The 23,815-nt window shown below is 40.5% G+C and overlaps 1 protein-coding gene and 1 long non-coding RNA gene across 4 annotated transcripts in view; one reads left to right on the forward strand and one right to left on the reverse strand.

The window, feature by feature from the left end:
* Positions 1-23,815, forward strand: part of LOC135268655 (uncharacterized) — a 239,942-nt gene that overhangs the window by 200,398 nt on the left and 15,729 nt on the right. The window contains exon 3 of the long non-coding RNA XR_010336937.1: positions 11,245-11,397. This is a non-coding gene — a long non-coding RNA (uncharacterized LOC135268655). The remainder of the gene's footprint in view (positions 1-11,244; positions 11,398-23,815) is intronic.
* The window catches only part of ALDH1A2 (aldehyde dehydrogenase 1 family member A2), a 160,060-nt gene that overhangs the window by 3,942 nt on the left and 132,303 nt on the right, over positions 1-23,815 (reverse strand). For 2 of the 3 annotated variants that reach the window (XM_021666206.2, XM_012443025.3), the window contains 5 exons: positions 9,140-9,242; positions 7,172-7,356; positions 5,563-5,727; positions 4,689-4,846; positions 4,315-4,389 (listed from right to left, as the gene is read on the reverse strand). In XM_021666206.2, the coding sequence (XP_021521881.1) occupies positions 4,315-4,389; positions 4,689-4,846; positions 5,563-5,727; positions 7,172-7,356; positions 9,140-9,242 (686 nt within the window). The remainder of the gene's footprint in view (positions 1-4,314; positions 4,390-4,688; positions 4,847-5,562; positions 5,728-7,171; positions 7,357-9,139; positions 9,243-23,815) is intronic. The other variant, XM_064361343.1, reaches the window with a different exon arrangement.

Raw genomic sequence — 23,815 nt, forward strand, 5'->3', positions numbered from 1 at the left:
GTAAGAAACGTAAGGAAGTAGAGTCAGAAACCTGGAAATTATGGTTGCTTTCAAGTGTGACCACTGGATCCCAGTGCTTGGGTGTGTGATGCAATGGAAAACCCTGCTAAACTGGAGGTGCTCCTCTCTGGGTCCTGGGCAGCGATCTATGCACACTCTGTTTCGAGACAGAGAAGTGGACTCAACTCTGCTATCAAAAGAATTGCTATGGACCCAGGACATCAAGGAAAGCCAGTGAGAGGTCTCAGAGCAGCATGACTGAGGAGGCATGGAGGAGAAAAAGAGCACTGCGGCTGGGGTCAGAGACAGGAGTGCCCACTCAGCTCTGCCATTAACCAGCTGAAGGATGCCAGCTGAGTGTTGGCCATCCTCTTGGTGCCTAGTCATCTCTCCAACAGTAGTTCCTGAACCTCAGCACAGAGAAGTATCACCCAAGGGGCATTGAAGCAGGCCCCTTGGGTGATACTTCTGTGTGCTGAGGTGACTTCTTGAACACTACTCCCACCCCATAATTTGGTTTCAGAAGCTCTGGGGACAGACCAGGAAACTGTAGGACAGATGGTCATTTGGGTCACACTCTGGGACACACTGCAAGTTTGGTTTCTTAAGAAATTTCACCATCTTGTTTCAGGATTGCTGTCTCAAATTTGTTTACTCCAGTCAAATTTTGTGGCACATACAGTTAACAGGGAAGAAGCCCACTGATGTACAAAAGGTATGCATGTCATTACTGATGCATCCCAATCTCTCCACATGGTCACCTTCACAGCCGGATGATACATCAAGGCACAGTCACATTTAGAAGCCTAGATTCCTGCTCCTCAGCAGACTAGGTTCTAGTACCTAAGATAAATCCAACTTGGCAGGCCTAGACATAAATAAGGTAACCTGTCAGTTTTGATGGCTCTTGGCCAGCCCTTGTAGGAATCACTCAGACTCACCCATAAAATAAATAAGAGTTTCTGTTTAGGGTTATATATTTTTTCCTGCTCTTTTACTTGACTTGCAGCAGCATTTCTCAGAGGAAGGTCCCCAGATCACCTGCATCAGAGGAGCTTACAGGTGGTGGGGACTGAGAGGGAGGGTGGGAGTAAATCACTGGAAGGCAGGCTGCTTTCAAATGTGACTGCAGGATCCCAGTGTTTGGGTGTGTGATACAGTGGAAAGCCCTGCTGGACCAGGGGTGCTTCTCTCTGGATCCTGGGCAGTGATTTATACTGGAGTCATTCCGGAAACTTGTTAAAAACGCAGGTCCTGAGTCCTATCACAGATCCATTAACTCAGAATCTCTGAGAGTGAGTCCCTAGATACGCATGCTTAAGAAAACCATCACCCAGACTGCAGGTGACTTCTTTGTATGTATGTATACATGCATGCGCGCGCGCACACAAACTTGACAAGCCCTGATTTAGAGTATCTAATAATGCTTCTCGTTTTCAAAGCCAGCATCCTGAATTTTTAAAATGCTGAGGTTCACAGCATTGTTTCCATCCCCTCAGTTTGTGACATTTTATGGCTTGCGCTTTGCCATCTCAGGGGAGTTTGATGAGGAAGTGAGGGAAACGACAGGAAAAGTGAAACAGATGGAATTAGCTGAGCAGGAGGACCTGAGACAAGCTCAACTCAAGTCTCAGAGCCTGGAAATTAAGAGGGCAGCCCATCAGATAACCTGTGGAGGGCAGCCCTCCCTGCAGCTCTCTGTGGGAAGACCTCATGGGCTAGGTCAGCCCTCCTTGGAGTTTCCAGTTGTTTCTGGAAGTGCCACTTAAAGTCTCTGCTCCTCTTAGGGGTGGAAAGGGAGGTGTCAGGGACCAAAGCTGCATGGAGTTTGCAGGCCATGAGATAAACAATTCTGTCTACATGGAGGGTTACGTGGAGTTTCTGGGGCTGTATCAAACAAGGTGGAAGAGTGGGGAACCAACACAGAGCAGATTCTTTTATCTGAAACATTTCCTGTCACTGTGGGTGATGTAAGAAAGAGAAAACATGTTTTGGGAGTAAGTAGAGACAAAGAACCATGCAATCTAGACAAGATGTAGTGGGTCTCATCAAAGAACACCCCCTCCTAATTATTCTTTAACTGCACTGTGAATGTCAAATCACCATAGTGCCTGCAAAACAAGTAGAGAAAAATGGTTGTTCAATCTCTTGGGCACTGTTACGTGAAGTTCAGACAGAGCCAGACGGTCTCCTGGACCATCTTTCTGGGCAAGGAGAGTATTTCTGACGGGAATAAACTAGAGTCAGCTAATATCACAATGCTGTCAACAATGAGGGACCATGGGTTAGCCTGGGATTAGGCTCCATCAACGAGCGATTATTTACTGAAAGTATGTTTTATGCTAATGATCCACCCTGTTAACAATCTAAAACAACACAGTCAATGCAAGCAGCATTCTGAGAGCCAGTGACAGCCCCCAGCATTTCAAAGTTGGGAGAGCACAGACACAGAGGAAGGAAATGAAATAAGAAGCAGAAAGTTAAGGTCCAATGCAAATGAAGAGATACCTGGAGTACGTGAAGACTCTGTAAAAGCTGAAGGAATACTAAGAACTGAACAAATAAAATGCAAATTGGTTATAGGTTCAGGCTGTTAAATAAGTGAGGAGCACTGGAGGCTGGAAGAAAAGGTTCAAGTGATAACAACCTCCCCCTGCCATACCAGATACAGAACATAAGTTTGTAACACCAGCTGAAATTTAGGGAATCTTCTGCCAGAGTTACAGGTTTGTTAAGAAAAAGAGGGATCACCTATAGAACACTCATCTACTTGATGAATGATGATGATTGCAGCTAATATTTTCTGAAGGCTTGCCAGACATTCTGTTGGATGTTTGCATACTTAATCCTTACACTTAATCCTCACAACAACCCTGAGGTAGGTACTATAATTATTCCCATCTTATAGATGAAGTAACTGAGGCTTAGCAAGATTAAGTAATTTGTCCAGGGTTGCACAGGTAGTAACAGAGGCAGGATTCAAATCCAAGGAGTGCAATTCTAGAAACTGTTCTCTTCTCCAACCTATAACCACTTTATAGCTTCATGCTTGGCAGCTTGAAATTACCAGTGAAAGTACCTGAAATATGTAAATCCTCTGCTCTAGTCTTGTGGGTTCACTGCATTTCTCCCACAAACGCTACAGCTATTTTTCCCACAATACTCACTCTCCCCCACTGCTACCTTGGTTTAGCCCACCAATCTTGAAAATATATCCCCCTTCTCTATCCAAGTGTTCCTCTTCTTGAAAGGCTGATTCAAATCCCTGTAGCAGATCATATCTAAAGATTGCCCTGATTTCTCCAGCGCACAATGATCTTCCCTATCCCTGAGCTCCTCCATCTCTTGACAGTCTTTTCTGTGATTCCTCTGATTCTTTCCATGTGACTCATTTTATTTACCTACAAACACATTAAATGCCTTAAGGGCCTGCATCTTTCTCCACAGACCAAGTGTAGTGCTTTGTACATAGTTTATGCTCAATACTTCTTAGATTGTGAACTAAGCATTTGCTCAAGAAAATATGCATTCACTAATGGCTGAGAGAATGGGCATGAAACATATTTCCTCTGTGAGTCACAGGATTTGGAAAATATGGATCAGTTTCTTTCAAAGGGAGGAAAAGTTTTTTTTTTTTTTTTTTTTTTTCCTGGATGTTACTTCCAGGAAAAAATGTTACTTCCTGTCTGAAGTCTTCTCTGACCCCACCAGTCAAAATTAACTAATTTTTCTCCGTACTAACAAAATGTTAATATACTTCTATCACAGCCTTTATTACAGGGAATTAATGGTACATTAATTTTTCCATTCTCACTTTGGGAAAGGAAATTGTGTCTTACTCATCTCTATAATATGCAGCAGTACTTAGCTTATAGTAGCATGTGTTCAACAAAACGTTTGTTGAATAATGGATGAGTGTAAGATAAAGTATTTTTTTTCTTTTTTTTTTTTTGAGACGGAGTTTCGCTCGATACCCAGGCTGGAGTGCAATGGCGCGATCTCGGCTCACCGCAACCTCCGCCTCCTGGGTTCAGGCAATTCTCCTGCCTCAGCCTCCTGAGTAGCTGGGATTACAGGCATGCGCCACCATGCCCAGCTAATTTTTTGTATTTTTAGTAGAGACGAGGTTTCACCATGTTGACCAGGATGGTCTCGATCTCTTGACCTCGTGATCCACCCGCCTCGGCCTCCCAAAGTGCTGGGATTACAGGCTTGAGCCACCGCGCCCGGCCAGATAAAGTATTTTTTAAGTACTGCTCTGTGCTGATATTTACAATCTATTTCTCTGCAAGGATCAGCAACTTTGAGACTTACATTTCTCTCCCATTTCCAGACATCTTGAATCCCCCAAAGGGGCTCTGGGCATTTAAGGCATTGTAACAATTGATCCTGAAAGAAGAAGACATAGTAATGTGAGTTCATGTAAATTCTGCCCACACAGAAATAATCTGACTGGCATGGTATTTCTTTTAGAAGTTTTGTTTTTAAATTTCTTTGTTCCAGAGGAAAGATATGGAATTTAAAATCTACTTTTGATCTCTGTGTCTAAGCAGTAAGGAGTGTGCGCCTTTTCTGGTGAAGTTTGGTTGCTTTTGGTATTCCCCATCCTTCCAAGAAGATACCTGTTTATTTCTCCCTGGTCCCTATGCCACCAGTGGAATGTGTTAGAAGACTGACTCTGATCTTACCAAACAGTCCCAGCTTGCATTGCAGAAGACACTGTGAGGGCCTTGTTGATGTCGTTAGTAAAGACAGCTGCTACGAGTCCAAAGTCTGAGTTATTGGCTCTTTCAATAACTTCATCCATTGTCTTAAATCTCAAAATTTCCTGAACAGGGCCAAAGATCTGCAAAAAGATAGTATGACTCAACATGGCTGCTCTGTCATTCCTTTACCTGTTTTCCACATTTCAAAGGAAATTTACTCTGCCTTGTTTATTTAAATGACATTTAAGTTTAGCAGTACAAAACTGCAAAATCTCCCAAACTTTCCTAGGATAAGATTATGCACAAAGAGTCTAACATTAGTGTTTGTTTAGCATCCCCAACGTCCCCAACCTCTCCGGCATCACTTCATTCCACTATGTATACTAGTGGTGTCTTCTTTAGGTACAGAAGAGAAAGTGGCATCCTCCATGATCCTGCAGACACTGCTCCAGAACTGAATGCTCTGGACTGCTGACTGACTTGCTTGTGATCCCTCTCTTGCACAGATGTGAAGATGCTTCAGTGTTTTCTCTGTCCTGGTCAACATCCTAATGACCCACATTTAGCAGAGCTGAACTATTGCCAGTGTATTGTTGAGGCCAGTGGTAGGCTATTCTGATTGTTCTGTTGGCTAATAATAATGACAAGCACATAGCATGTCACCTGGCCTCCATCCAGCTTGCTTGTCTTTTGGTTTAATTTTCTTCTTGAAACTGGAATTTTCATAGCCATGTTTATTATTATTGCAAAATGAATATATATATAAAGAGCTAAAACTCTAATATCATCTACTAGAAATCCTCTAGAAACTATCTCAAGAAAGATGTGGCTTTCGTAAGACCACCATATTTGATACCTCCTCCTTGGCAATCCGCATATCATCAGTGACGTTGGAAAACACTGTGGGCTCAATGAAAAACCCCTTTCGGCCCAGTCCTTTGCCTCCACATTCCAGCTTGGCGCCCTCAGCCACACCACTCTGGATGAGTTCCAAGATCTTGTTGTACTGTTTCTTATCGATCTATGGGAGACATGACTTAGTAACTCCAAATACAACCTTCTATGAAAATGGAAATAAGCAGATTCTTGAGAATCTTTCATTTTACGATTTTTTCAAAGTTTCACTACATCCAGTCAAATCATATAAAACTGCTGTTATTTACCAATTTTTGACCTAGAAAAAATTGGCAGTTTTGTATGGTTAATCCTAATATATCGAGGACTGCAGTAAATGTACTGCTCTGATGATATCGCCTAATCAGAAGTACCGGCTAAACATTTAGAAAATGTTTCAAAATGGAGACACTGGCTAATTTATTATTTACTGTTCATATGAGGAAAAATTGACTTTTATCATGAAATGAGTAACTTAGCAAGTTGTATTGATAGTAGGAGACAAAAAAATAGCACATATCCTCTTTAGATAGTGGTACACATCTAAACTTATTCCGGTTTGTTTTTAAAGTAATTGCTATTCACTTTTAGAGGAACTCTGGAGGAAAATATTAACAGCAAAGAGTGAACTAGCTTTCTAGTCCAAATAATAATAATAATAATAATAAGGTCAGTTTTCCCCCCAAAAAAACTGACGGAGCTATTCACTTATTATGGTAAATAATACAAAAACCTACATTCCTCAAGTTTGAATTGCTCAGCCAGAACATCAATCTTCTCTTGAATAGTCCCTAAACTGAGGAGATGTTGTTCCTTACCAGGAAAACCTATGCTTTAGAGACCCAGATAAGAGCTGGTACAGAATCCTTCTAAAAATTCTCAGACCCTGTCTACAGATTAAAACCAGAATTGGCTTTAGAAATATGCCTTGATGATTATGGTGAATCTGCAGAGGTGAAAAGTGTAGTCTGGCAGCTTGGGAGAGACTCTGTGGCCCTCCCCACCCCACTACAGTACACGAGGCATTAAGAGTAAGAAATAACGATACAACAAAAGGAAAGTGAGCAAGCCCTTCTTTTCCTACACATTCATAAGCTGCAAGTCATCTGTACAGAGTGGTTCATGCTGCTGGAGAGACTCCTTGGCAGCTTATAAAAGGATGCATGGCTCTAGGAAAGAAAGCTATCTACTCTCCTTGACTGTGGCATCTGTAGGGATGTCTTAAAGTTCAGTGATTAGAAGGACTGAGACTGGTTTCTAGTGTCAAGACCCATCTTCTCATACTCAGGGCTTTGTTTAGAACGGAGAGACTCCAACTTAGTCCCAAAGGTCAGAATATCCTTAAGTAACAGTAATCCCATAAAATACAGAGATAAAATTTAGAAAGGGAAAAGAGAAGCATAAGAGATGAGCAATCCCTCTCTGGCTACATTTCCAGCCAGGAAGACATGGTGGAGAATAAAGGAGGCAGCAGAAAAGGAAGATGTTGCTTTGTTGGGTCCCACTAGAGTGTCCAGTTCTGTGCCAGTCAAGGACTAAGTAAACAAAGGGAATGGTTATGATTTTTCTACCTGGGGACCCTGCTCAGTGGTGGGGTCAAAGGGACTCCCCACTATGCGCCTCTTGGCCCGCTCCACGCTTCTCCTCACAAACTCCTCATAGATGGATTCCTCCACGAAGATTCGAGACCCTGCAGTGCAGCACTGGCCTTGATTGAAGAACACACCCTGGTGAGCCTGCTCCACAGCATAGTCCACTACAAGAGGAAACAGCCATGTTCTCACTGCTTTGCCTGGGGAGGGGCCTGTCTATGAAGCCACCTCCCTCTCCGCTCCAAAGCCCCAGGTCTAATGTGTTCACTGCAGGACATAACCATGAATAGCACTGGATTGGGAATGAAACTTAGTTCTAGTTCTAAGTACACCCTGACATGCTATGTGGACTTGAACAACTTCACTTCTTTGGGTATCTTTCTTATTCTGCAAATAGAAGCACTGAACCTCATCTGTAACAGGAGTCTCAAACCCCAATATACCACAGGGCTAGGCATATAAGGTAAAGGTATGAATCTGCCACGTGGTAAATCAATGTAATGGAGAGTCTAAGAAAGCCACCGCATTTTGCCGTTGTCATGCATAATTATAAGGCCCAGGTTGCCAGATCTTTCCAGTTTTCAGAGAGATCAATATGTTAATGTGCAGCTTTTGTTTTTTAAACTGTGATGTTTATACAGGTTTTTACTGTGATGTTTATACAGGTAAACATGTCTATATTCTGTATTTGGCCAATTTACAACTCCTAATCTGTAGGGCCTTGTAGCTGTATGTTTAGTATTTGGGAGATTAAACTGTACCACCAATGGGTCTTCTTTGAAGACACTAAATTTCCTCTAGATTGACATAGGATTGTGTAAAATCATATGCTCTCTCTTCCATTTTCATCTCTTGTATCTTACACTTCAAAATAGCTTAACCTGATGTGCATTAGTTGCTAAATGACTGACTGACTGAAAAATGAATCAATAAATGTTATGCTGATGGAGTACTTACTCCTCAAGAGGAACAGGCATGAGAATTCTGATTCTCTTGACAACTAATATAAAGCTAAAGCTAAACTCTGCAAATTCCAAGCTGGGGCTGAAATTCAAGTGATCTGCTTTCTGTATTCTGATTTCTCTGGTGGTAAAATTGGGAAAGCAGCTCTGCCTGGCAAAATGTGAAGCAAAAAAAAAAAAAAAAAAAAGAATCACTGAATGAGATTTTGGGATTTTACCTTATGGAAAGGCCCTACCCTTTCAGCCCAGCACAGGACTGGAGAGCTTTTCAAAACAGAAAGGTCACACCTGTGCAGAATGGTCTAGGTGGCATCCTTCCTAGAGGCATGGGGTTTCTCAGGTTACTGCTCAAAGCCTCTGTAAGGTCCTACTGGCAAGGTGGAATCATCTCAGTTTTAGGACTACTCATACTGAAGTGACCTATGTGTGCTGTCATCGTAAATTAAAGTCATGGGAGCAGCAGAAAGGGGTTGGAATGGACTACACGAGAAGGGGCTGTGGGTCTGGAAAATGCTGGCAGGGCTGGTGAGTTACTATTTATTTATAATGATCTACCAGCCACCAGGCACAGTTGAAAAGTTACAGATTTCTTGAATCTAGGCAGAGAGACCATCTTTCAGGTGCTCGGCAGCTGAGACCATTGCTCTTTTTACTATACACCACTGAGCAAGCCTTCATGTCATCCACCCTGTTCTACAACATCAGAGAATCAAAATGGCTCATTAGTGTCTAGAAAATGAATTGTTCAGTCATCAGTTGATAAGTGCTCTTTCCCCAATATTAAACTATTTTCTCCTTAGAGGAAATCTTCTTTTATACATATATATATATTATTTATAACAGCTCTGGGCATGGAGAGAGGAGATCTTCGTGATTGCTCTTAGCTTCAAAGATCTTTTGCTAGTGCCCTATCAAAAATGGAGACACAAAAGAGGGCATCAAAGGGTGTGTGCTGGTTCATGCATGGGACCTGTAGTTGACTTACAGTCAGCATCAGCAAAGATAATATTAGGACTTTTCCCTCCAAGTTCCAGAGTTACTCTCTTCAGATTACTTCTTCCAGCTGCTTCTTGGATAAGCTTTCCGACCTGAAAGAAAGGAAGTGGAGACAGGTTTTACACACCCTGTAGCTGAGACAGTGATTGGCCAATGCCAGCACGTGGCAACAAGGAGATGCAGTAACAAACCCTAAACGGCAAAACCACCCACTGAAAAGACACAGGGACAGCTCTTGGCATTAACTTGGGTAGACAAGATCTAAGTTAGTAGGGTGCAGTTTAATGTCCATGCTGGAGTCAACCGGAAGACAGTTTTAGTTTCATGATGGAAGGAGTAAGGAAAAGGGAGTTTTATCTGGAATCCTAATCACTGAGAGATTTCACTAAAGGCAACTGGCAAGCAAAATGTAACTAGAGATTTCCATCAGTGCATTGTGGCCTTTAGCTGTGGACTCCAGCTCCAGAAAAAAGCCAACTGGTGCCACTTGAAAGATATCATGAGTGTAAAACAAATTGTTCATGTATCTCCCAAAATGCCAGGCTTGATTTTTATTACATGCTTCAAAGAGACTATCAGTATTATACCCTTGCCTCTGCCTAGGGCTACAGTAAAAGGATACAAGACAGTTGAGAATCTGTCTCTTTTTGTGCAGTCTTGTAAATGCCTTTTATCTTGAATCCAAGTAAACAAGAGGCTGAGTTAGGAGAAAGCAATTGCTAATGAGTAGACTCACCTTGGCAACGAAAGTGTCAGAATGGAAACAAAGATCCACCACCTAGAGCCCCTGCTCAAGGCAGAACTCTACCTTACTGATGGGGAGTGCTGTTGGGAGAGAGCCTGAAGCTGTCAGTTTCTTCAGGGTCCACCTCAGCTGAAAAGAGCTCCCTTGCCCAAGGGGATGCCCCCTGCCAAGTGGCCCATATCCACCCACTGGTGGTGGCAGGGGTATAAAGGCCCTACCCTTTCAGCCCAGCACAGGACTGGGCTCTGAGGAACCATATATACTCCATGATGACCCATAGGGCTGGCAGAGGCGGTGTCAGTTCCACTTCCCCATGGCCACTCCCCTTCAGCAGGGATCCCTGGTAAAATCCTGCAAGCTCCACTCCAACTCTGTGAATGCTCCCTGGCAACCTAACCTGCAAAAGGGTGGGACTCTGCAGGAAAGCACAGATCTCTTTATGGAAAATGCAGAGCAGAATCACCATACAGGCAATCTGGTCTTGCTGAGATGAAAACATGCTACTTGTTTCTGAAATTTTCCTCCAAATTAAGTATTTTAAAAGCCTGTGGAAGAGAAACGCTAAATTAACTTTCCACTCCTGCAATCCCTTGTTGAGATCATCCAGTAGGACTAAGGACTTCTCAGACAGTGGAGGACTCTAGGTAGGAGAAAAGACTCCGGAGCCAGGCTGCCCGCAGTTTTGTTTCATTTTGTTTTTTTAACCAGTTCTATCACTTACCAACTGTTTGAGTTTAGGAAATGTATTTATTGTCTCTGAGCCTTGGTTCCGCCTCTGTAAATGGGAATAAAAATACTATGTAGTTCAGAATTCCATTGTCCTGAGGAGTAAGTGGTGCACCTACCATATGTGGCACTTAGAAAGCAGCCTTCCACACAGTAAGTGTGCAGACATGCTAACCATAAGGAAATGTGAGAAGCCAGGGCCTCCCTTTTCTTCCATGTTCAATGGAGAGAAATGGGGGTGATAGTAAGGAGATTTCTGGACCTTCCTAAGCAGGTCTTCCCTTGATCTCCCGAGCTGCCTATGCTGTTAACTCCTTCAGAAAAACACTGGAGAAACTCCAACTTCCCCTTGGTCTCCAGTATTACTAATTAGCTGTAACTCTGCCTCCTTGTAAAAAGTTTTTGAAAATGTATCCGCATCCTGAGAAAAGCTAAACTTGGAGGGAAAAAGTGATGTCTATGAAAGATGCAGAACTAGAGTTTCTCATTTTGCTGAAAATATTACTTACCAAGGTGTTGCAAAATGCTAACACCTGGCCCTGAAAATTGATGGGTGAGCTGTGGCTAACCTGCCAGGCTGCCCCTCCCCGACCCTTGACAGCTTGTGTCTCTTGCATTTCCAGGCAAGGGCTTCAGGAAGACCTGGGCTCGGTAAAGGCCGTGTTCTCACACAAACATGATCCTCTGAGAAGAAAACAGGCAGACACAGAAGGAAGGAGAATCTGGCCCTCTGTTCTGGGAACGGTGAAAATTACGACTGGAGCCTGAGATGCCTGGTAAGAGGGGGAAATCCCACTGAAGGGCAATTTGGGAAACAGCAATCCCCTGACTCAATGCCAGCACCCAGGGAGGGGTGTTCCCTGAGGATGCCATCATCTGTGACTGCTTGCTCTTCTGAGGAATGTCATTGTGCTTGCTTGCTCTACTCTGGGGGAATCCAAATTAACGGATGTGGACTCATTTTAAAGTCCAGGAAGCTACACAGGTAAGTGCTTTCTCAAGACAATTAGGGGAAATCACAAACATATTATTCATTAAATTAAACTACTATTTATTGAGTAGTCAATGTTATATATTTACATGCATTGTCATTTAAGCCTCTCAAAAACCCTACAAAGTAGGTATTATCTCATTTTAGAGATGAGCAAACTTAAAAGTTAGTAAGTAATGAACGTCACCAGGCTCCCCAGCAGGTTCACGACAGAAACCGTTGGACTATCTGCAGGCCGATGCCAGGGCCCAGGCCTGGGATTACTCCCTCTCCTTCCCTTCCTTCATCCCAGCATTCTGTCTGTCTTCTGTTCTGTTTTCTACATTTACTGAGCACTAATGTGTGCCACATGTCACCAAAATCTTAACCCTACACTCCAAGCTAATTCCAAAGTAAGTAGGAATAGCACCTCCTGTATACATAAATCATCAGTTATAAAACTTAATTCTGCCTTCAGATTTACATTAAAGAAATAAGTAAAAGCAACAAAAAAAATCATGGATTTTACACATAGTAAGATGCTGAATAAATATTTGGGGTTGGCAGACACTGCTGGCCCAGCTGGCATTACATATCTGTTAGCCGTACTCCTGAATATTCATCAGACCATTCTAGAGGTTGTTATTTTTTGCCACTGGAAATGTCGGCCAGTGATTATTTTCATGGTGACAGTAACTATACATAAGTAAAAGTTTCACTCAGTCTATGATCATCAGAGAAGAATACCCAAGAATAATTTTTCCTGCATCAATGCTTTGCCAGCCTTTCCTCAGAAACCAAATTTGTGCTAAACACCACAAGGCAAGTCTCAAATGAATAATGCCTTTCCACTTCATCTGTGGAAGAAGGTCGAGTTGCACTTCAAGAAAGAACTGGATGTGTTAGGCTATGGGAGAACCACTTCCATCTAAAGTGGCCTCAGGACTGAACACTCCTAAAAAAAACCCTGGCTTTTGCCAATGTTCCTCATTCAACACATATTCATAGTTCTCCTACTGTGTGCCAGGTGCGGTACTGGACATAGTCCCTTACCAACAAGGAATTAACAGCTAAAAGGACTCCAATGTAAACCTACTAGGTGTTAAATAAATGTGCCTTTGCAGTCCACTAAGAAAAAAATCTGGGTCTCATTTAATATTAGATCCGAACAGATTATAGTTCTTCAGTACTTTCTTATAACCCATATATTTCCAAAGTCAAAGTCTGTGGGATTAGAAAGTCTAAAAAAGAATGAATTACACATAAAGGCCTAGGATTGACCATTATAAAATGGAAAACTTTAAGTGTGGTTCCTCAGAGGCACGTGCCCCTCCTGATATGTCCAGAAGGTGGGAGTGCATGGCAAGATAAAGGAGGCTGCCAAGGGTGCACAGGTCTTCCAAGTGGTTAAAAGTCAGGTCGACAGAGACGTACTTGATGACACCAAGTCCTATTCTGATAAAATTGGCAATTTGTAAGATAAAACAGGTAAACATACAGTTTGAGAAATTCCTGTAAATGATGTAAATACAAGTTAAATAGGATAAAGGCACAGACATCAAATTTGTAGTTCACCATCATCTTTTCTTCCAAGCAAAAAAGATTTTACAACATACTTGTGTGATACCTCTGGCCCGGTTGCTGACAACCTGGCTAATTATAGCCATATTAAAACTTAAGGACTACAGTTTGGCCCACAGAAGTCAGAAGATCTGGTACTACAAACTCTGGCTTGACTTCTAATGAATCTTCAATTTGGAAAAGCCACTTCACCTTCCCCTGCATCTGTTTCTTCATCTGTGGAATGAAGGCACAGGCAAAGCAACAAATCTCTCCCTTAATACTCCAGTTAATTGAAGGAGTTAAAAAAGACAGATGGGACTCCTGGAGACCCTGCTCATTCTGAGAGTCTGTCCACAATTCTTCTGTTTTTCTTGCCTTATGAAGCAGAAGTAGCTTGTTACAAGAACACCACAGCTGCACGGAATGACAGAAAAACCTGATCTTTTTTTAGCTTCCCTGCACAGAGCTCATTATGAAAGAGTAAGAGATAGCGTTCCTATCATGCAGTTTCTTAACTTTGCACTCCCTGCAGAGCCTCTCGGCTCTGTGTACCCTAAACATGCAAGGGCGCTGAACTGGGGGCTCCTTCACACATAATGAAACTGGGCTAATTCTCAGCAGGAATGTTGGCACAGTTCAACTCTGACTCCCATCCTCGTTTGAATAGCCTTCAAGATTGATATCAGGAGTAGCCCTGGAAGAGCCACAGTGTACTAGAATCATGTTCACAGAAATGCAGCAATGTAGAGGAAAGCAATTTGGGGCTTTGCAAGAAAAATAATTTGTTATACAGGACAAAAAGGAATACAAAAGGCTTTTCATGCCTTCTTTATTCAAGGCAGTTGCTCCCTGAACACAGTTTCTCAAGTTGGGTAAAATTTTTCTTTTTATTAATTACTCTTATTAGAGTGAGTTCCTACTCAGAGCTATTTTATTACACATATGAAGGTAACTTTCATCTCAGAGATATTAATACCTTTTTAAAAATAGAAAAATAAACCTTTAGTAGAGATCCCAGTAAACTAGTCAAAGATGCCTGCTTTCTGTAGTATCTTTTCATAAATCCCAAATAGATTTACTCTCTGCTTCTTCCCTCTTCTCCTTTTTTAATGTTTCATTGTTATGCTTCCTGGTTCCAACTGTGTTGGGAATAGAAATGTCAAAAATATGGGGATTGGGTATTTGTCTTTCTGAAGTACTCAGAAGTAACAGGCCAAATTAATCTGTCTAGATTTCCAACAGAAACAAACAGGATCAAGGCATCTAAGCAGTTCCTTTATGTGGCAACAGCAGTTTAAACCTTCTTTTCTACAATTCCCAACACAACACACCCACGACTCTAACCACACAGAACCACTTGTCCTTCCTGGAGCATGGCTCTGTGTCTTTGTATAAGCTGCTCCATCTACCTGCAATGCCTTTCTACCCTTGCTTACTTGATAAACTCATTTTTACAGAGAGAACTCTTTGACTTCCTCTGAGGAGCTAGCTCTCCTTCCCTACCCTCCCTGCAGGGTTTGGCGTTCCTTCTCTGATCTCACAGTGATTTGTACATAACTCTCACATTGTGCTTGTTTAATAGCTGTCCTTCCCGCTACAATGACTGACTTTTAAAAAATATGTGTATGTACACACAGAAGATTTTCTTTTAAGACATGGTCTCACTCTCCTGTCAAGGCTGAACTGTAGTGTGATTATGGCTCACTGCAGCCTTGAAGTTCTGAGTTGAAGCAATCTTCCCAACTCAGCCTATGCAGCTGGGACCACAGGCACTTGCCACCATGCCTAGCTAAGTAGAAAAAAATATTTGGTACAGACAGGGTCTCACTGCATTGCCCAGGCTGGTCTTGAATTCCTAGCCTCAATGAAGGCCTAGAGAGGAGGACTCTAAGCACTGGGATTACAGGCATGAGCCACCAGGGCCAGACAAACTTTCAATAATTTGTTAAGTCAATGAGCCAGAATGTGAAAATTGCTCGAAAGCAGTGGTGTGGTTACGGCTCATTGCATCCTCAAACTCCTGGGCTCAATCCTGCCACTGTAGTCTCTAGAAAAGCTGGGGTACAGGTGCACACTACCAAGCCGGCTAATTTATTTTATTTTATTTTTTGCAAAGACCAGGGCTCACCATCTTGCCCAGGTTGGTCCTGAACTCCTGGGCTCACACAATCCTCTGGTCTTGACCTCCCAAAGTGCTAGAATTACGGGTGTGAAACATCGTGTCCAGCTAATGTTATTGTTGATTGAGCACCTATTCTGTCTACTTGTTTTTACAAACATTATTTAATCTTCATGACAATCCTGGAAGGCAAGAATTATTATCCTATTTTATAATCGGAAAAAAAAGGTAAGAGTCACAGAGGTCAAGAAATGACTTGCAAACAGGCACCCACTGAGTGGCAGAGCCAGGAGACTGGTCTCACAATGTGCACACACAGCCTCAGGCTCTTTTCCTGCCTCTTCTCTAGACCTTCTCCTGGGGATTGGGTCCCCTTTGCTGTGAGTAGGTTTCTTACAGTTAAACACATCATCTACCACTAACACGTACCAACTAGATCAACTGCCCTGTACACTTAGCCATGCTTTTGTCACATGAGACTCTTCCATTTATATTTCCGATAAATTTTAAAACTCAAGGTTTTGATTGTCTTGTTCTGCTTTGATAGGAAGAAGCATGGAGTAGTCAAGTCAGAGTACTCTATGCCCCATTAACTAGGTGAGCTAAAGCGATAAACACCTTTAGGACCTGTTCAAACTCAGCCTGAGTTCTGAGGAGTAATCTAACTGCAGAATCTTTGACTTAGCATAGTCAGAGAACAAATCATGGAATCTCATCCAGCAGGCAGAGACTATACCATACTTTTTCTTACTCTTCAGTCCTCAGGTTTTAAGAATTTTTTAAAAAGAAGTTTTATGCTAATAGTTTAAAACCTACATAACCAAAGATATTTCCACATGAAACTGATTTTTTCAATATCTTCATGACATTCAATCTAACTGGTATTTTTTATTAAAATGCTGAATGATTCAATAGTGGACTCACACAACCTTAGAAAAAGGCCTATTAGCTGTTTTAAAAAATAGCTAAAACTGTAGCAAGCCACTTCCCCCACCTACAATGAGGGGTGAGGCTAACTAAAAGACAACTGACCTGATTCATGACTCAAGCAGCAGAGATGGTGCTTGTATCATGCAACACGACATTTATCTCACTTAGGAAATGAAAGGGGAACCCCAGCTGCGTAAATCAGAATGAGTGATAATACAGCTGTTAGCGACAAATATTTGTTTGGCATGAATCAATCTGGACTCTCCTGTAGTTTGCTTTGATGATCTCTCTACTATCTTGTTGACTAATGATGAGGTCATCATTTGTTAATCTAACTGAGTAAAGAAAACACTATACTAAGCAAAATGCAAACTGTTTTCTTATACTTTATTGATGCTGTTTATTGACTTGTGTTTATAAGAACTATTTTATATTCATTTATGAAATATTTACATGCACTGCTTATGTATTTAGCTGCATAAGGGGAAATTAATCCCATCTTTAATCTGAATAAAGTTGTTTGCTTTCTAAAGCCCTTTTGCTTTAGTAAAATGGAAAGCAGCCACCTCAAATAAGGTTTTTGATGTTAACTGTTCCAGATACTTTGTGATATACCAGTAGGTCCCATCTCCCAAGAGTAATCACAGCAGAAGCCATGTTCAAATCCACATTTAAGTGACATGTTCACTCTGGAAGAATCTATACAACTTCTCAAGTAGCCTGCAAAGTTAGAAAAGAATCGATTGATAAAGTAGTAGATAACTACAGCTGAAAAGGGGTTTGAGGATTATATGATCATTGGATTGGCCTGTGAAAATTCTCCATCCACCAGTACTAATATGGAAATTACAAGTCGGCTTTTCTACTCTGGACAAACACTTTTCTCCCTTAAGTCCTCTAGTGTCTGCAAATAATGTCATTCCAGAGAAGAAACTAAGAGGTAACTATAAGTCATGGGATTAGTTCCCCTCCAAATAAATGCAAGCCTCTCTAGAGATAAAGAAGTATCAAATATAGATTCTGTCAGGAAAAACAGCTGAAACTTGCTCTCTCCACTCCACACTGCAATAGGCTACTTAGGGTTTTAAGTATTCCTAAAAGCTAATGTTTTATTTGTGAAGATAAAAAATTTCATGTTGTTATAAAGCTACAATACTCAATGTGGCATTTGTGATGCAATAGTCACATAGATCAGTGAAACAGAACACAGTACAGAAAGAGACGCATACAAATATGGAAAACTTATGCTTGAAACAGGCAAGCATCACAAAGGCAGTTCAATTGGAGGCAGGGCAGACTTCAAAACGTGATCCAGGAACTATTGTCATTGTCTATCTAACCATCCATCCATCCATCCACCCATCCATGAATGAATCAACACAGTATGTCAAGAGATTTCCCTGAAATAGCTTGCTTTAAATTATCAACCTCTCTTTTGAGCTCTAGACTTCTAACTGCAGAGTGGACATCTCTACCTGGGTATCCATATATACCAAAGTCTGAACTCCTTAGGGTAACAGACAGATTGATTCATGACCTGACCCCTCCCTTTCTCACTACCTTCATTTCCTATGACTGCTCATTTTATACTTGCCTTACTACACTGCTTGCAAAACCCTAAATGAGACATGCCTTTGACATTTCTGTGACTTTGCCTATGCCATTTTTTCAACCTGAAATGAACTTTCTTCCCTTACCTATCCAGGGAGGCATTAGCTCAGTATTTTTCTTCTACCTTTTATGCATATAAATAAGAACTGATAAACTTTACAGTGACTATGAAACCTTATTCTTACTTAGATTTATAATTTGAAATACTGCCTCCTTTTTTCATACCAGTTGTCAGACTTTATTTCTTTGGCCTCTGATGTATTTTCCACTATCTTTTGCTTTCCTTAAAGCTTTTTAAAATTCACTTATTTTTTCCCTGTTGGGCTCTAATTATTTCAAAATGTAAGAAATTTATCTCTAATACATTTTACTTTGATTACAACCATTGTATCATATGTTAAGTCATCAGGTAGATTGAATATAATTTTCCTGCCAGTAGTCCGAAAAGGACAACAAAGAGATACATGGCATACTTTCTCTAATGAATTAATATTTGTATTGTTTAATGTATCTTTATTAACAGCTTTATTGAGGTATAATTGACACATAGATTTCACATATTTAAAGTGCACAATTTGATAGGTCTTGGCATATGTATCCATCTACCTATGAAACCATCAGTACAGTTCATGGTGAATATATGTCCATTACCCTCACAAGTGTCCTAGTGCCCCTCTGTAATCTCTTTCTCATCTCTCCCTCCACTCCCACCACCACATTGCCAGGCTTTCTGGCACTACAGATTATTTGCATTTTCTAGAATTTTATATAAATGGCAACATCTATACTCTTTTGTCTGGCTATTTTTACTCAGCACAAATATTTTGAAATATATCCATGTTATGTACATCAATTCACTCCTTTTTATTGCTGAGTAGTATTCTGAATTCAAAAAATCTGGAATGCTCCAAAATCCGAAACTTTTTGAGGACCAACATGATGCTCAAAGGAAATGCTCACTGGAGCATTTTGTATTTCCAAATCAGTGATGCTCAATTGGAAAGTATAATGCAAATATTCCAAAATCTGAAAAAATATCCCAAATCCAAAATTTCTGGTTCCACACATGTTGATCAAGGGATATTCTACCTGTATCACAATTTGTTTATCCATTCAGCTGTTGATGAACATTTGGAACTACTACAAATAAAAGCGTCTATGAACATTCACATACAAATCTTTGTATGGACATATATGTCCTTTTCTCTTAGGTAAATACCTAGGAACGGAATGGCTAGATTATGTGGTAGGATAGGAAACTGCAAAACTGTTTTCCAAAGTGGTGGTGCCATCTTACATTCCTGCCAGTATTGTGTAAGACTTTGAACTCTTTCATATCCTCACTAACATTTGAGGTGGTTAGTCTTTTACATTTCAGCCATTCAAATAGGTATATAGCGTTGTCTCACTGTGGTTTTAATTTCAAATTCTATACCTTTGAGTATCTTTTGATTTGCATATTTGGCACTGTGTATCTTCGCTGGTGAAGTAAGTATCTTTAAATCTTTGCACATTTTGGGGACAAGGGTTGTTTGTTTTTCTTATTGTTGAATTATGAAAATTGTTTGTATATTCTGGATAAAAGCCCTTTGTGCTTTGCAAATACTTTCTCCCAGTCAGTGTCTCTTAAGGAGAAATTCTTAATTTGGATGATGTCCAGTTTGTTTTCTTTTATGTATCAAGCTTTTGGTATCATGTCTAAGAAGTCTTTGCCTAACATAAGATTACAAAGACTTTCTCCTATGTTTTTTTCTAGAAATTTTATAGTTTTGTGTTTTACATTTATACCTATGATCTACTTTGAATTAACTTTTGTGTGTACAGTGAAGTAAGCATCCAAGTGCTAGAAAGATGGATGGATGGATGGATGGTTGGACGGATAGACTCAAGAGCATCTTAATAAACACCAACACTTGGCACACAGTGGGGAATTAAAAATGCTTATGGAATGAAAGAGAAACCTTAGTTCTAAGATTGTCAAAGTCATCTCTCTTTTACAGCCAGAAAGTTGGTTAGCGGCTCTCTGGGTTCAAGGGCTGCTCCAATATATGAAGAGTAGGAGTGAGGGAGAAATGTAATTAACTACAAACAGATTAAAGTGGCACAGGAGTAGCTATGGTACTACTTGTTTATGCAGTGTGGCTGATGAAAATGTCTTCTTACTTTATAGCTGCACTTTATGAGCTACAGCTTCTTTCTGAGAAATACAATCAAAGTAGAACTTTGTTCACAAGCCTGTAAGTTCCCGTCTTCAGTCAGATATTTACTATATTGCCAATTCTGTATAGTTTTATAGTACATATGAACTTGTAGAAATGTTTGCAAACATTTAATACTGGCATTGAACAGTACCGCAATAAACATGGGTGCATGTGTCTTTATAACAGAATGATTTACAGTCCCTTGGTTATATACTCAGTAATGGGATTGCTGGGTCAAATGATATTTTTAGTTCTAGATCCTTGAGAAATCACCACACTGTCTTCCATGATGGTTGAACTAATTTACATTCCTATCAACAGTGTAAAAGTGTTCCTATTTCTCCACATCTTCTCCAGCATCTGTTGTCTCCTGATTTTTTTAATGATTGTCATCATAACTGGCATGAGATAGTATCTCAGTGTGGTTTTGATTTGCATTTCTCTAATGACCAGTGATGATGAGCTTCTTTGCATATGTTTCTTGGCCGCATAAATGTCTTCTTGTGAGAGGTATCTGTTCATATCCATTGCCCACTTTTTGATGTGGTTGTTTGTTTTTTGTTTGTAAATTAAAGTTCTTTGTAGATTCTGGATATTAGCCCTTTGTCAGATGGGTAGATTGCAAAAATTTTTTCCCATTCTGCTGGTTGCTGGTTCACTCTAATGATAGTTTCTTTTGCTGTGCAGAAGTTCCTTAGTATAATTCGATCCCATTTGTCTATTTTGGCTTTTGTTGCCATTGCTTTTGGTGATTTAGTCATGAAGTCCACAAATTTATAAACGTAATCCATCACATAAACCGAACCAAAGACAAAAACCACATGATTATCTCAAGAGATGCAGAGAAGGCCTTTGACCATATTCAAAAAAACAGCCCTTTATGCTAAAAACTCTCAATAAACTAGGTATAAATGGAATTATCTCAAAATAATAACAACTATTAATGACAAACTCAAAGCCAGTATCAAACTGAATGGCCCAAAACTGGAAGCATTCCCTTTGAAAATGGGCACAAGAAAGCATGCCTTCTCTCACCACTCCTATTCAACATAGTACTGGAAGTTCTGGCCAGGACACCCAGGCAAGAAAAAGAAATAAAGGTATTCAATTAGGAAAAGAGGATGTCACCTTACCTCTATTTGCAGATGACATGATTGCGTATTCAGAAGACCCCATCGTCTTAGCCCAAAATCTCCCTAAGCGGATAAGCAAGTTCAGCAGAGTCTTAGGATACAAAATCCATGTGCAAAAATCACAAGCATGCCTATACACCAGTAATAGACAGAGTCAAATCATGAGTGAACTCTCATTCACAACTATTACAAAGAATGTAAAATACCGAGGAATACAACTAACGAGATGTGAAGGACCTCTTCAAGGAGAACTACAAACCATTGCTCAAGGAAATAAGAGAAGAGACAAACAGATGGGAAAACATTCCATGCTCATGGTTACAAAGAAGCGGTATCGGAAAAATGGCCGTACTGCCAAAAGGAATTTACAGATTCAGTGCTATCCACCCTCCATCAAGCTACCATTGACTTTCTTCACAGAATTGGAAAAAACACCTTAAATTTCATATGGAACCAAAAACAGCCCACATTGCCAAGACAATCATAAGCAAAAAAAAAAAAAGCTGGAGGCGTCACCCTACCTGACTTCAAACTATCCTACAAGGCTACAGTAATCGAAACAGCACGATACTGGTGCCAAAACAGAGCTACAGACCAATGAAACAGTACAGAGGCCTCAGAAATAACGCCACTTACCTACAACCACCTGATCTTCAACAAACCGGACAAAAACAAGCAATGGGAAAAGAATTCCCTATTTAATAAATGATGTTGGAAAAACTGGCTAGCCATATTCACAAAGCTGAAACTGGATCCCTTCCTTATGCCTTATATAAAAATTAACTCCAGATGGATTAAAGATTTAAACATAACATCTAGCACCATAAAAACCCTAGAAGAAAACCTAGGCCATACCATTCAGGACATAGGCATGGGCAAACTCATGATTCTTAAATGTCAATCAATGTAAGAACCATTGAGTAAACTTCTTAAAATGAGAAATCCAGGACTTATTTCCAAAATTCTAACTTGGAAAATCTTGAGTGGATTCCTGAAATCTGCGTTTTAATAAGTACCCTAACCTCACCACTGTAGGTGAGGTGGTTTTTCCAACTATTGAAAAACAAAGGAAATTATGTAACATTTTTCTGCAAAGAAATTTCTCCCTACATCAGAATTCCATTCCAGCAAACTCAGTTTGAAGGAGCTGCCACCCTTCTAGGCCACAGCAAGGAATCATAAGTGAGTTCCTTAATAGGCATCAAGGATCTTCTTCCAACACTGTATTCTTTTTATTATTATTATTATTAGACTTTAAGTTCTGGGATACAGGTGCAGAATGTGCAGGTTTGTTACACAGGTATACATGTGCCATGGTGGTTTGCTGCCCCCATCAACCTGTCATCTATATTAGGTATTTCTCCTAATGCTATCCCTCCTCTAGGTTCCCACCCCACAACAGGCCCCAGTGTGTGATGTTCTCCTGTGTTTATGTGTTCTTACTGTTCATCTTCCACTTTTGAGAACATGCAGTGTTTGGTTTTCTGTTCCTTTGTTAGTTTGATGAGAATGATGGTTTCCAGCCTCATCCATGTCGCTGCAAAGGACATAAACTCACTCTTTTTTATGGCTGCATAGTATTCCATGGTACATATGTGCCACACTTTAGTCTGTTATTGATGGGCATTTGGGTTGGTTCCAAGTCTTTGCTATTGTGAACAGTGCTGCAATAAACATACGTGTGTATGTGTATCTATAGAATGTTTTATGGTCCTTTGGGTATATATTCAATAATGGGACTGCTGAGTCAAATGGTATTTCTGGTTCTAGATCCTCAAGGAATTGCCACACTGTCTTCCACAATGGTTGAAATAATTTACGCTCCCACCCACAGTGTGAAAGCATTCCTGTTTCTCCACATCCTCTCCAACATGTGTTATTTCCTGACTTTTTAGTGATCACTGCTCTGATGTTGAGATGGTGTCTCATTGGGGTTTTGATTTGCACTTCTCTAATGACCAGTGATGATGAGCTTTTTTTCAAATTTTTTTGGCCACATAAATGTCTTCTTTTGAGAAATGTCTGTTCATATCCTTTGCCCACTTTTTGATGAAATTTTTTTTTCAGGTAAATTTGTTTAAGTTCCTGGTAGATTCTGGATATCAGCCATTTTTCAGAGGTAGAGATAGCAAAAATTTTCTCCCATTCTGTAGGCTGCCTGTTTAATGATAGTTTCTTTTGCAGTGCAGAATCTCTTTAATTAGATATCATTTGTCAATTTTGGCTTTTGTTGCCATTGCTTGTGGTGTTTTAGTCATGAAGTCTTTGCCCATGCTTATGTCCTGAATGGTATTGCCTAAGTTTTCTTCTAGGGTTTTCATGGTTTTAGGTATTAGGTTTAAGTCTTTAATCCATCTTGAGTTAATTTTTGAATAAGGTGTATGGAAGGGGTCCACTTTCAGTTTTCTGCATATGGCTAGCCAGTTTTCCCAACACCGTTTATTAAATAGGGAATCCTTTCCCCATTGCTTGTTTTTGTAAGGTCTGTCAAAGATCAGAAAGTTGTAGATGTGTAATGTTATTTCTGAGGACTCTATTCTGTTCCATTGGTCTGTGTTTTGTTACCATGCTGTTTTGGTTACTGTAGCATTGTAGCATAGTTTGAAGTCAGGTAGCATGATGTCTCCAGCTTTTTCTTGTTGCTTAGAATTGTCTTGGCTACACGGG

Source organism: Aotus nancymaae, unplaced genomic scaffold (genome assembly GCF_030222135.1).
Source record: "Aotus nancymaae isolate 86718 unplaced genomic scaffold, 86718_ANA_hifiasm-v0.15.2.pri h1tg000041l, whole genome shotgun sequence".
Taxonomy (NCBI): Eukaryota; Metazoa; Chordata; class Mammalia; order Primates; family Aotidae; genus Aotus; species Aotus nancymaae.